The sequence below is a fragment of the Balaenoptera acutorostrata genome, chromosome 4 (genome assembly GCF_949987535.1).
Source record: "Balaenoptera acutorostrata chromosome 4, mBalAcu1.1, whole genome shotgun sequence".
In the NCBI taxonomy this organism is placed as follows: domain Eukaryota; kingdom Metazoa; phylum Chordata; class Mammalia; order Artiodactyla; family Balaenopteridae; genus Balaenoptera; species Balaenoptera acutorostrata.
The window spans coordinates 109654567-109666921 of NC_080067.1; the positions used below are offsets into that span (position 1 = coordinate 109654567).

The 12355-nt window shown below is 35.1% G+C and overlaps 1 protein-coding gene across 3 annotated transcripts in view; it reads right to left on the bottom strand.

The window, feature by feature from the left end:
• The window catches only part of EPHA3 (EPH receptor A3), a 365584-nt gene that overhangs the window by 8439 nt on the left and 344790 nt on the right, over positions 1-12355 (bottom strand). For all 3 annotated transcript variants that reach the window (XM_057545924.1, XM_057545923.1, XM_057545922.1), the window contains one exon: positions 769-924. In XM_057545924.1, the coding sequence (XP_057401907.1) occupies positions 769-924 (156 nt within the window). The remainder of the gene's footprint in view (positions 1-768; positions 925-12355) is intronic.

Here is a 12355-nt window from a genome sequence, read left to right on the forward strand (position 1 = left end):
ACTGTGTTCTCTTGATTCCTTATAAATCCCCTCTCCTTAAGGCCATGGGTTTCTCATATCAAAGAATTCCTATTACCAAAGGATCCCTATTGTACCACAGGACCGCTGTCTAAGATGTATAGCATATTATACTTGATTATTACCGGCTTTTAACACATGAAATCATAAATTAATACTAATTAATATATATTAATTATGCATATTCTCTCTTCCAAACTGACCATAAGCTTTTTTAAGGAAAACCATGTCTTAAACCTATTTATAACTTTATTTTCTAGCATGAGATCACTCAGTAATAGATGATGGTATGTTTATTTAATAGCTATGAGAACTACTTTTAGACTTTAGCATGTTTCCCTATATACCAGGTTACCCACTTAGTTCTCAATTTTCCATTTCCATAGAGGTTAGGCTTTGTTAAAAATAACAGAGAATCACAAATGCGGGGATATACAAATCATCATGCCATATCTGCTTATGTTTTAAATTAGGGGCTTGGGTCCTTTGGGGTTGGGTGTGGCTATGTATCTGTTGGTCTATCTGAAGGAGATCATAGTTCAATAAAGACACCTATTGTGGGGATCTAGCATGAGAGAGGAAGACACATCAACACACCTCAATCTAGAAGGTGTCCTTGACAAAGACCCAGGATCCAGCTCAGTGGTTACAGGAGAAAGTTAAGTACCTCAGAGATTCATCTAGTATTTATAATACATTAATCCTAAACACATATGTCCACTAGAAAGTTCAGTCAAAACTTATTCTTACTCCGTGGAAATCTTGGCTATGGTGTCACAAGAACTGTACTCTACGCCTGTGAAGATTTCCTTGCAGTGCACTGTCCGGACACCGTTAAGCCAGTCACCTGTCGTGCGGAAGGTAGTAATATCGACGTTGCTTTGGTCCAGAAGAAGGTTTGATGGCCTGCAAGAAAAGAAAATACCAATGGGAGAGAGATCAGGAGTCAGCAGAGTTGCTGCGTGTCAAAATTCGACACCAACGTCAGCAGGAACTTCCAGACTTCATGTAGCGTTCCTGTTTATTTGTGAAATTTATCTGCCATGAAGTCTTCATCTGCTCAAGCTGGCAGCTTGCAAGAATACTGTGTAATCATCTTGTCTCAGTGCTCCCCTTCTGCACCCACGACTGCTTTTTAAATTACTGAAACTTTGCCAGTGAAAAGCATAAATATATCCATACATACTTTTATAATTTAATTTGTTTAACCATTAGCAAAGATGGTGATAATTTAGGTTACAGTTATAGCTGACACAACACACTGAATACTCCTCTGTCTGCTTTGGTGGATGGATTTGGTTTCCAACATTAAATCCTGCCTACTGGATGTTCATCTGTAGACACTGTGCAGGTTGCTGTCTAAGGGACAGCTTGAAAAACCTGGACTATACTTACAGCAGGACATAAAGTCAGCACGGACTTAAATAATGTCACAATGTCATTAAAAATAAAAATTACAAAAAGAATAGAAAAAAGTAGATGAGTAACAATAAGTGAAATTCTCACAAATATGACAACATCAAATAGATTTATAATATATATACAGAGGTAGATGATAGATAGATAGATAAATAGATAGACATTGTGACTATGACTTTTATTGCACAATATAATCAGCATTAACAAGAACTTTTAGGATTGCTTTATATAATTACAGGTCTTACTATAGATCTATGACCAGCTGCAAGATCTGGTGAATCAAAGGAACAAAAGAAATGGAGGAAACCATATTTTCATCCCTGAAGAACCAAGAGAAGCATCCTATTGGTAAACTGCCTGGGTTGGCTTTTCAGCTCTCAGTGGCCTCTTTGACTGTCCTTTGACTCATAAGCCTGGAACCAGTCACCAGGTGGACACTTGATTGTCCTTCACTTTATTCTTTCCTCTTAGGATGGGAGCTTGAGTAAATAGTAGTTACGAAGGCCTTTGCTTTGAGATGAATAATAATAGTAACAACAACAACAGCAATAAGGATTATATTGAACATTTATGAGCACTTACAATATGCCAATATTAAGCATAACACACAGATATGAAGGACTTTAATCCTTACATTAGTTAGGCACTGATGCTATGCCCCTATAATATATGTGGAAACTAAAATTAAAATTAAGCGACAAATCAGAGTTCTGCCCACATTTAAAAGGAATTTTTAATTGGGGGATTTCCATTGCTATTTTTAAAAATTTTTATTGGAGTATAGTCGATTTACAATGTTGTGTTAGTTTCTGCTGTACAGCAAAGTGAATCAGTTGTACATTTACATATATCCACTCTTTTTTAGATTCTTTTCCCATATAGGTCATTACAGAGTACTGAGTAGAGTTCCCTGTGCTATACAGTAGGTCCTTCTTAGTCATCTATTTTATATATAGTAGTGTATACATGCCAATCCCAATCTCCCAGTTTATTCCTCTGCCCCCCCTGCCCCCAGTGACCATAAGATTGCTTTCTACATCTGTGACTCTATTTCTGTTTTATAAATAAGTTCATTTGTACCATTTTTTAAGATTCCACATATAAGTGATATACAAATGGCCAAAAAGCACATGAAAAGATGATTCACTAATTATTAGAGAAATGCAAATCAAAGCTACCACCTCACACTGATCAGAATGGCCATCACCAAAAAACCTACAAATAATAAATGCTGGAGATGGTGTGGAGAAAAGGGAACCCTCCTACACTGGTGGGAATGTAAATTGGTACAGCCACTATGGAAAACAGTATGGACGTTCCTTAAAAAACTAAAAATAGAGCTACCATATGATCCAGCAATCCCATTCCTGGGCATATATCTGGAGAAAACCATAATTAAAAAAGACACATGCACCCCAATGTTCATTGCAACACTATTTACAATAACCAGGACATGGAAGCAACCTAAATGTACATCAACAGAGGAATGGATAAAGAAGATGTGGTACATATATACAATGGAATATTACTCAGCCATAAAAAAGAATGAAATAATGACATTTGCAGCAACATGGCTGGACCTAGAGACTGTCATACTGAGTGAAGTAAGTCAGACAGAGAAAGACAAATATCATATGATATCACTTATATGTGGAATTTCAATTACTATTGATGATATTTCTCCAACTCACTCCCTAATATACAAGACATGCTTTAAGTGTGAGGTTAAGATTCTGAAATCTGAACAAGCATGCCCTGAACCTGTGTGCTGTTGTTGGGAATACAAGAGAGGATTGTAAATTCATTTGGATTTTGATGGGGAGACATTAAATTTATCTGATAAAAATAAAATTTTAATTAATTAAAAATAAGTTTAACTATTTATTTGATAAAAATGAAAATTTAACACAGTTTTAGTGCTCAGCTTAAGAAAACACTGAGAACATGACAGTTTGGTTCTGCCTATATTTGCATGCTCTGTGGAAAATATAGATTAATAACTAGTTCCCTCCCTGTCAAGATTTGTGAAGTGGAGACAGCTGAATGTGGAGCACTTCTCAAACTTCTTTCCATTAGACTAAATTCAACTGCTTCAATCCTCTCTATCTCAAGTGTTTGAATTATAAATTAAAAATTAAAATTATGGAGTTTGTAATTTGTATTATGTGTTACGGTTTAGTTTTAACTAATCCTCACAGGTTATCTAAGAGAAAGAAAGAAACAGAAATTAGGTACTATTTTACAAAGCATTAATTTTATTTCCTTTAGGAATACCTAGAACATCATAAAATATAAATATAGCATTTTATACGTTATTCTCTTCTGGAACATATACATAAATAATTATCTATGATTCTTTAAATTACCTACCTGAAAAAGAAAAAAATGTTTATTTTTTAAATCATTGAAAATGTCTTGCTTATGTTTTTTTCCTAAGAACTTGAGGAATTACAGATATAGATATACAACCCAGGGTCCAAAACGTATACAATATTCTTGGGTTGTTTTGTATGACCATCATGAATGACATAGCCTTGGTCATTGGCCAACATTAGATATAACATTGGACCCATTGGATAAGATCAGTAAACAAAATTGATATGAGTAGCATTACATCAGATGTGAGAAAATTTTATAAGGAAAATGAAGTGAGACCTAGAAAGGAGACAATAAAGTACTAGACTATCTACAGGCATGCAAGCAAACACACATACACACACACTCACACCCCACAGCTTGAATTGCTACAGTAGCTGAAGCACAGAATCTAATGTCGACTCTTGTCGACTCTCTGTCCCATGAATAGCAATACTTTTTTATTTATAGGTTTGCGGGTATGAAGAATCAAACCCCAGGACATTTATTCAGAATATTTATGAAGTATGCCTAATAGCAAAATGCAGAATTTTCCCCTCTCAATTCAAAATGGTTTGCATTTTTAAACTCAACAGTATAGTCAGACCCAACAAGAATTTAGAGAAAATTAGTATAAACAAATTGAAATAAAACAGGATGTGCGGATTAAGGATTAGGGTGACCCCAACCGAGTCTTTCTGTTTATTACTTGGATCAAAGTATAAGGAAGACAAAGAAGGACCTAAGTTTAATGCCAGTGACCTCGGAATAACCAGCCCTGCAAAGTATCATTTTTCCACTTCCAGGATTTCTCTGGGGAATTCAAATAAAAATTGGTTCCTTTCCTCCTCCGAGAGGACATCTGGTGAGTTTATCAATGGATAGGAATTTGTCTCTCACTGTGAAGAGCCTGTGATGTCTCTTCATGCACACCAGGGGAATGTGGGCTTTTTGAGCAGCTGCAGGCATTGGCGTTTTTTTAGACCCAGCCCCAGACATTGGGTCTGAAGGGGAAATTTATAGGCTGGGTGATGTGCACCGTGAGCTCACACTTTTACTAGACAAATTAGATAGGTTTCAATCCGTGCAGCTGTAAACGATGTCCTGCAGAGTTCCACCTGATCTTTTACAGCTTTTCATAAATCAGTACCTACTGGCCACAGACTGCAGTCATTAAAAAGAAATCATGGAAATTACATGTTTGCTCAGGGGAAACAAAAAATAACTTTCTTCCCTTTCTTCCTCTCTCCTTGTATTTAGGTTTGTGAATTATTCTTTTGTGGATTTTCATACTGCTGCATTAAAGAGGTACACATATATTTTTTTTCCCATCAACTCCTATTTTATCTGTAAATGGTCATACCAACTAGCACCAGATACTTGGGAACAAATGTCAATAAATAACTGCTAGTCCCAAGAATATCTTCTCATAATGATCTTATTTCAATATTGCACTAGGATTCTAAACTCTAAAATTGAATGTTAAGTTATTCTTTTATAACATAAAAAGACTCCTCTGGGTGTACAGAGGGCTTTTTTTTATGTATTAAAAATACTGATTAATACACATTTCTTGAATGAATAAGTAGATGCCTACTGAGTCTAGAAGTAAATATTAATAATATTGGAGGTGTATTCTATATCACTATAATTACCTGTTTTTTGTCTGTGGTTGTGAATAGTTTCAGGGACCCTATTAAAACTTAAGGGTAATTTCTCAAAGGCAAAATGTTAATTATATCTACCTTTATTATTGCCTGAAATATAAAATAGTAATATACTTTTTCAATACCTTTTATAATTTATTGTTAACATTTTAATTTCAAATGTTGTCATTACATTTCAAGGGGAAAATTTTGTACTTGCCAATTTTTTAAATGCAAATTTATGATAATCTTGATTTTTTTTATCTCTAAAGTTAGAAATTCCAGATAGGAATAAATGAATTTAACTTGTCATCAGTAACTAAAAACAATTTTAAGTATATATAGTTCCCAACAGGAGACTAGTATATAAATAACACATTAAGGAGGAGTAAAGTCATTGTGTTTACTTTGATTGTCTCTAGGCTTTAAGGACAAAAATCTTAGCAGTTATAGCTATTACATCTGGTTTAATTTCTCCCAGTGGTAAAATTACCTGCTTTGATTTTTAAGATTAAAAAAAGAGATCACCTGGGTATTTGAAATATTTGCTTCCCTCTAAAAGGTTCTGTATCATATATGTTCATGAGGAAAGTCACCCTGTCAGTTTCAGAATTGGAGGTCAAAGTCATTTTGAGAAACAAATTGTTTTTTGGTCATCAGACTTCTCTTAAAGGATATAATATTTGTCACAACAGCAGTTATTCTCAAAAATAATTATATTTTGTTCTTTTAGAGATGAGAAGTATTTTATTAATGCTAATTTAGTGCCATTAACAGGTAAAAATTACAAGTACTGCTTATTTTTGTTCCTATTTATTCTGCAACTTAATAAACATAAATCTCTACAAGTTAGCAATCAATGCAATGGAACAATATATTTTAAATCATTTCAATTAAATTAACTAAGTATAATTGGGTCTTCAGAATCTTAGTCTAAATATTATAAATATATTGTTTAAGTCTTTATACCATAAATTCCTTTACCTTCACTTTAGAACCTTATTCCAAATAAATTGAATGTATTATTTAATTCTTTATGCCAAAAATTTGTATTCTATAAATTTACAATAGTCTTGAAGAATCCAATGCCCTGGCATGTGAATTTAAAGAACAAGTCTATTTCATTTTATATACATAAATATCCAAAAAAGAAAAAGGCATCTTACTGCCTGAATAGAAATGAATTAATTCATCTGTCATTTTTCTCTATTTTTAGTCTTTTAAAATTTTTAATTTAACTACATTCATGAAAGTAATTTAATCAATTTATTTAAATCCAAGAGATATATTTTATACATAATGTAAAGCTAATTGTCTATTATATAATACATAAATATATGTAATAAATAATCATATTATATGTATTATATAAATGTATATTATATAAAACTAATCTTCAAAATAGTTTCTTTTAAAAATGAATTTTGCTGGCTTCCCTGGTGGTGCAGTGGTTAAGAATCTGCCTGACAATGCAGGGGACATGGTTTCGAGTCCTGGTGCAGAAAGACCCCACATGCCACGGAGTAACTAAGCCCATGAGCCACGACTACCGAGCCTGCGCTGTAGAGCCTGGGAGCCACAACTACTGAAGCCTGTGCACCTAGAGCCCATGCTCCACAACAAGAGAAGCCACCGCAATGAGAAGCCTGTGCAAGGCAACAAAGAGCAGCACCCCCTCGCCGGAACTAGAGAAAGCCTGTGTGCAGCAATGAAGACCCACTGCAGCCAAAAATAAATAAAATAAAATTAATTAATTAAAAAAATAAAATAAAAATGAATTTTGTTTATTTTTTAATTTGTATAACAAAAACATGTTGTGTTGTAGAGAAAATTTATCATTCTAAGGCCATTTTCTATTTATTTTTCTAGCAATATTTTCTATCAAGAATATCTTTAAGAAAAATTTCTCCAATTCTTACCAAAAGGAAGGGAGCTTTACTTTTACCCTTTTATACATGTGTATTATGACTATATTTTTCATTTTTTCTGAATTTCTCAAAAGCATTATTTTCACATTGCCTTTTCCTTTTCATCATCCAATTATAACTAAATCTCTTAAAATTTCATATCTCATCTATCACTCTAAAAGAATCAAAATACTTATCTAAAGAGAATTCAATGTCCTTCTCATTGCTTATTGAGTGGCTTTTTTCCTCAGTTGTCTTTTTTTGCCTATACTTTTGTACCTTTTGATAATACAGTTCATTCTATCCACTTTTGGAATATTCCTTGGGCTGTGGTTTCTGTAATGATTGAAGTCTCATTCCTAACTCTGGATGTTCCTGTTTCTACCTACCATTTCATATTCTTCCGCTCTGTAATTGGTACCGTTCTCCAAAGCTCTAAACAGAGACCATTTTCTTTCTCTCTGGGTGGAAGTGTATGCAGTGGGTTAATGTTCTGAGATAATAATTAAGGTTGCATACATTTTTCCTTCTAGGATTGCCACCTACTGGCTTGATTAGCTCTGTAGTCCCCTTATAAGGAGCTTGAAATCTCCATAAGCTACCACCACACCCTGTTACACACTGTAGAAGCATTCACTCATTTCAATCGGCTTCTTGGCTCTTGTAGATTTTTGAGGTCATGACTTCTGCACTAAGGGACTGAGGCATTTAGATGCTTCAGAAACACTCCTGGCCACAGGGCAGCACAGAAGCAGCAAGGAGAAGTTCAAAAGTTCAGTCTGGGAGATTGGGGGAGGGGGGTGTGTCTCAGTGTTAACCTATGTGGACAAACACCCTCCACTCTTCATTGATTAAAGTCTCCCTATAATCCATGGGATATGAGAGCTTTAACTAGAAATTAAATTATTATTAGGAGAATACAGATGGATATATAGATACTTGTGGTGAAAATCAGCATGACTGGACCAAGATTTGTACCTTCTAAATACATTTCTAATGGTGTTTTATAAAATTATGTTTGCAGAGAGAAGGTTACAAATTGGATGCCTAGCTTTAATCTCTCCCCCAGCCTGAGATGTAAATTTCCAACTTCTTCCAACTCACTCTCATTGTGTCCGAAATGCTCATTTGCCTCACAGAGCTGTTCTTCCTTCTGCCCTTCCTACCTCTGTCAGTGGGAGTACTGTTCTCAGAGTCCTCCTTGCTCACCCGGAAGTACTCTCTGATACACTCTCTGGCACTCTGCACGTCTCACCAGTCACCATGTCTTATAATACTTCATTACAACTTTTTGAATTCACACCTTTTCTTTTTATTTTCTCTGCTCTACCCTAGCATAAGTCCTTCCCAAGACGACTGAAATCACCTCCCTACTCCTTATCATGAACTATTCCCCTCCAGCTATTCTAGGTATAGCTGCAGAGAACTATTCCACAGGCACAATGTCATACATCTTTTAAGCATCTTCAATGGCTCTTCTGTTCCTCATGGACAAAAGTCCAGATTTCTAGAGACGACATTAAATCTTCCATTATCTGGTGAAATCATCTATCAGGCTCTTTTCTCATAATTTCCTTTCTTATGTTGTATTATAGCAGAAATGTATTATGCAATGTAAATGGAAGTATCCTAAGTTTTTGTGTGTTTTACTTTTTTGTACAGTGTTCCCCTAGCCTGGTATGATCTTATCTTGTTATCTGCTGGTAGAAATTTCATCCATCATCCAAAAGTCACTTCTCTGCAACTGCCAGATAACCTGAAAGCTAAAAGTAAACTCATCCTTCCTTCATGATTCCTAAAACCTTTTCTTCTTGCTCTAATAATTACCTATTCTGAGGGATATTACAGTTGACTTTGAACAACACAGGGGTTAATTTATAGTCCGCCCTCCCTATTCTTATCTCTTATCTGAGGTTCCTCGGCATCCTCAGATTCAACCAACCACAAACCCTGTAGTAGTGTAGTATTTTCTATTCAAAGATATCTGTCTATAAGTAGACCCATACAATTCAAACCCAAGTTGTTCAAGGGTCAATTGTATAGTATTTCTGAACTTTTCTTTTCCTCCTATTTTCAAAGGCAAGCTGTTGCAGTTGAAGGCTGTGTCTCTTTACCTGTATAAGCACCACAGGGTCTAGTATAATGCCTCACACAAAGTAACTGCTAAACAAACATTTGTATCTTCATATTCATATAGTCAAAACTTCAAATTTATTCATGTCTCCTCCAATTACTCTACTTTTAGGAAAATAAATCAATTACCAGAAAACAAACATAACATAAAATTTAATATAACTTCCCTTCCCTTCTTACCACCTCTTGCAACATACAAGTAAGTTTTTAATCTGGTACGCCCTGACCATCTGCTTAAACACCTTCCCCACTTGCAGCAGTGATATTCACAAAGACACTCTCACTGTAAGATTCTTTGGAAATGTTTCTGTTATGAATCATCAACTCTAAGGAAGGCTGAAGAGTAAAATAATGCATTATAGAAAGATTTCTGTAACAGTATATGAAATAAAATTTGCCATAAAACTAACTAGACACAGGCAGACTCTGGAAAACAACATCCCTATAAAAAAATAAAAGAATGATGTTGTTTTTCCTAAAGGACTTTATAGGCATAATTCTATACATTGATCTAAATAACTAAGTCATTGAGAAATTTGAATCCTTGGTGCCATCCACAAACTCAGATTGAGACAGTCTCCAAGTGTGTTGAGGAGACTGTTTCTGGAGTTGAGTTGACAGAAAGGGAAACATGAGCTTTGCTTAGGAGAAAATTTTAAGCTTTTACCATTATGACTAATGTCTGCAGAAATCTGTATAATGAATAGGAATAAAACTAGAATATTTTTCTAAAAAATGTATGTCTGTTGAAATGGAAATTTATTATTATTCCAGTAAATATGTATTCATGTGCTTAACAGATATGTATTGAATTTCCAGTATCAACCTGGTAATACAAAGGCAGCATGGCATCTGATCTCATAGGGCTGAGTTAATTGGAGGAATGGATACATAAAAAGAAAATACACACAACTGAATTAAAATTATGATGAAGAACGAGCACATAGTGGCCCATGAAAGAATAATGGTGTTGACCTTTAAATCATGTTGCCAGAGAATGCCTCAATTAAGACAAGATGTAGAAGCTGCTTTCTAAGGGAACATGAATGCAAAGAAGAATCTTAAGACAAAGAGAACAGCATGTGCTACTGTCCTCATGTCTGAAATGCTTTGACTTTCTGAAGGAACTTGAGGTTGGTCACTGAGGCTAGAGTACTATTTAAGTGAAAGTAGCACAGGTTGAAAGGTGGAAATTCCTCTCCCCCAACAAAGCAGTTGCGTAAATCAAATAGTGTCACATCTTTGCTTTAAATGTCTTAATGGGTTCCTCATGCATTTCAAAAAATTCCAAAGTTTTCACCATGACCTGGGTAGCCTCAAGTGTTCTGGCTTCTGTTTGCCTTCTTGTGACAGACTCTTCCTTTCCCTACTGCTCTTCGGTTATGTTGTTGTCCCTCTGCCACTTCCTAGAACTCTCCAGACTCATCTGCAGTTTCTTTTTCCTATGCCAAGATCCTTTATTAAAAAAATTTTTCATGGAGGGGATGGTTCTTTATAAATCTGGCTTGGACTTCCCTGGCGGTCCACTGGTTAAGACTCAGTGGTCCCAATACAGGTTCAATCCCTGGTCGGGGAAATAAGATCCCACATGCTGCATAGCACAGCCAAAAAAAAAAAAAAAATCTGGCTCTTTTCCTTTTTTTAGTTCTCAGCTCAAATATCACCTCCTCAGAGGGCTTTTCCCCCAACCACCCTTTAATAATCTATCACAACCTTTTATTTATTTCCTTCCTATAATCTGTGCTTGTCTATTATCTACTGTACATCTTCTGTAATGTAAGCTCCAGGATGGTAGGGACCATATTTGTCTTCATCACTGTACTCCAGCGTCTGCACATGCCTAGTGCATAGTAGCTTAGCATATAATAAATAGTTGTTGAAAAAATGAAGAAATGAATATTTGAATAAAAGAAATGACATTGGAGGAGCAGGGCTATTTAAACAATCAAAAAGAATGTAGATTTTTTTCCTAAGTATAATGGAAGTTCAAAATTGGTTATAAAGAGGTGACTGAAATTATATTATATGTATATAATTTATCAATATATTTTTATCAATATATAATTTATCAATACATATATTGATAGGAAAATTCTGAAGGCTCTGTGACAAGATGCTTAGTGTGGGACAAGAATGGAAGCAGGGGACACATCAGGAGGCTACTGCAGTGGTCTAGATCAGAAGCGGAAGAAGTCATAGGAGAGAGTGCTTGCAGTGAAAAGGGAGAGAAATGGATCATGTTGACCCAGTGATCACCTGGATCAAAGTGTGGAGAGCAAGAAAGAGGTACCAAGACTGGCTATAATCCTGAATGGGTAAATGAATAGGTGCTGGTGTATTCAACCAAATTTGGAAGGCAGTGGAAGGATGAGGCTATCAGGAGAAAATAAAAAGGTAAAATTTGAATATTAAGTTTTGAGATGTGTGTGAGACTCTTATTGGAGAAGTTTGGCTGTGAAGGGTGATAAAAAAAATAAGGAAGTAGTTGGCAGAGATGTGGGGTTAGCAGAGGTGATGTTGACAAATAACATCTTCTAAATTTCCTTGATGATAAAAATCCCCTGGAGTTTTTATCAAATGTCCAAATTCCATTTCCCTTTCCTGCAGATTCCAAATTAGTAGCTTGGGTTAGACCTTGACATTTGTGCATTTAATAAGTTCTCCTGATGATTCTTGTATTAGGGAAATTTGAGAAACAATGTAATAATAGAACATATTTTTATAGCAATAATCTTGCAAAAATAAAGAGCCTGCATATGCAGGAGAGAGAGAAAGAGCCTGGGTATGCAGGGGAGAGAGAGAGAGAGAGAGAGAAAGAGAGAAAGGATTTGCCTCTGACATTGAAAGGACACTTCCTCTCTTCTAATTCAAGGTAAG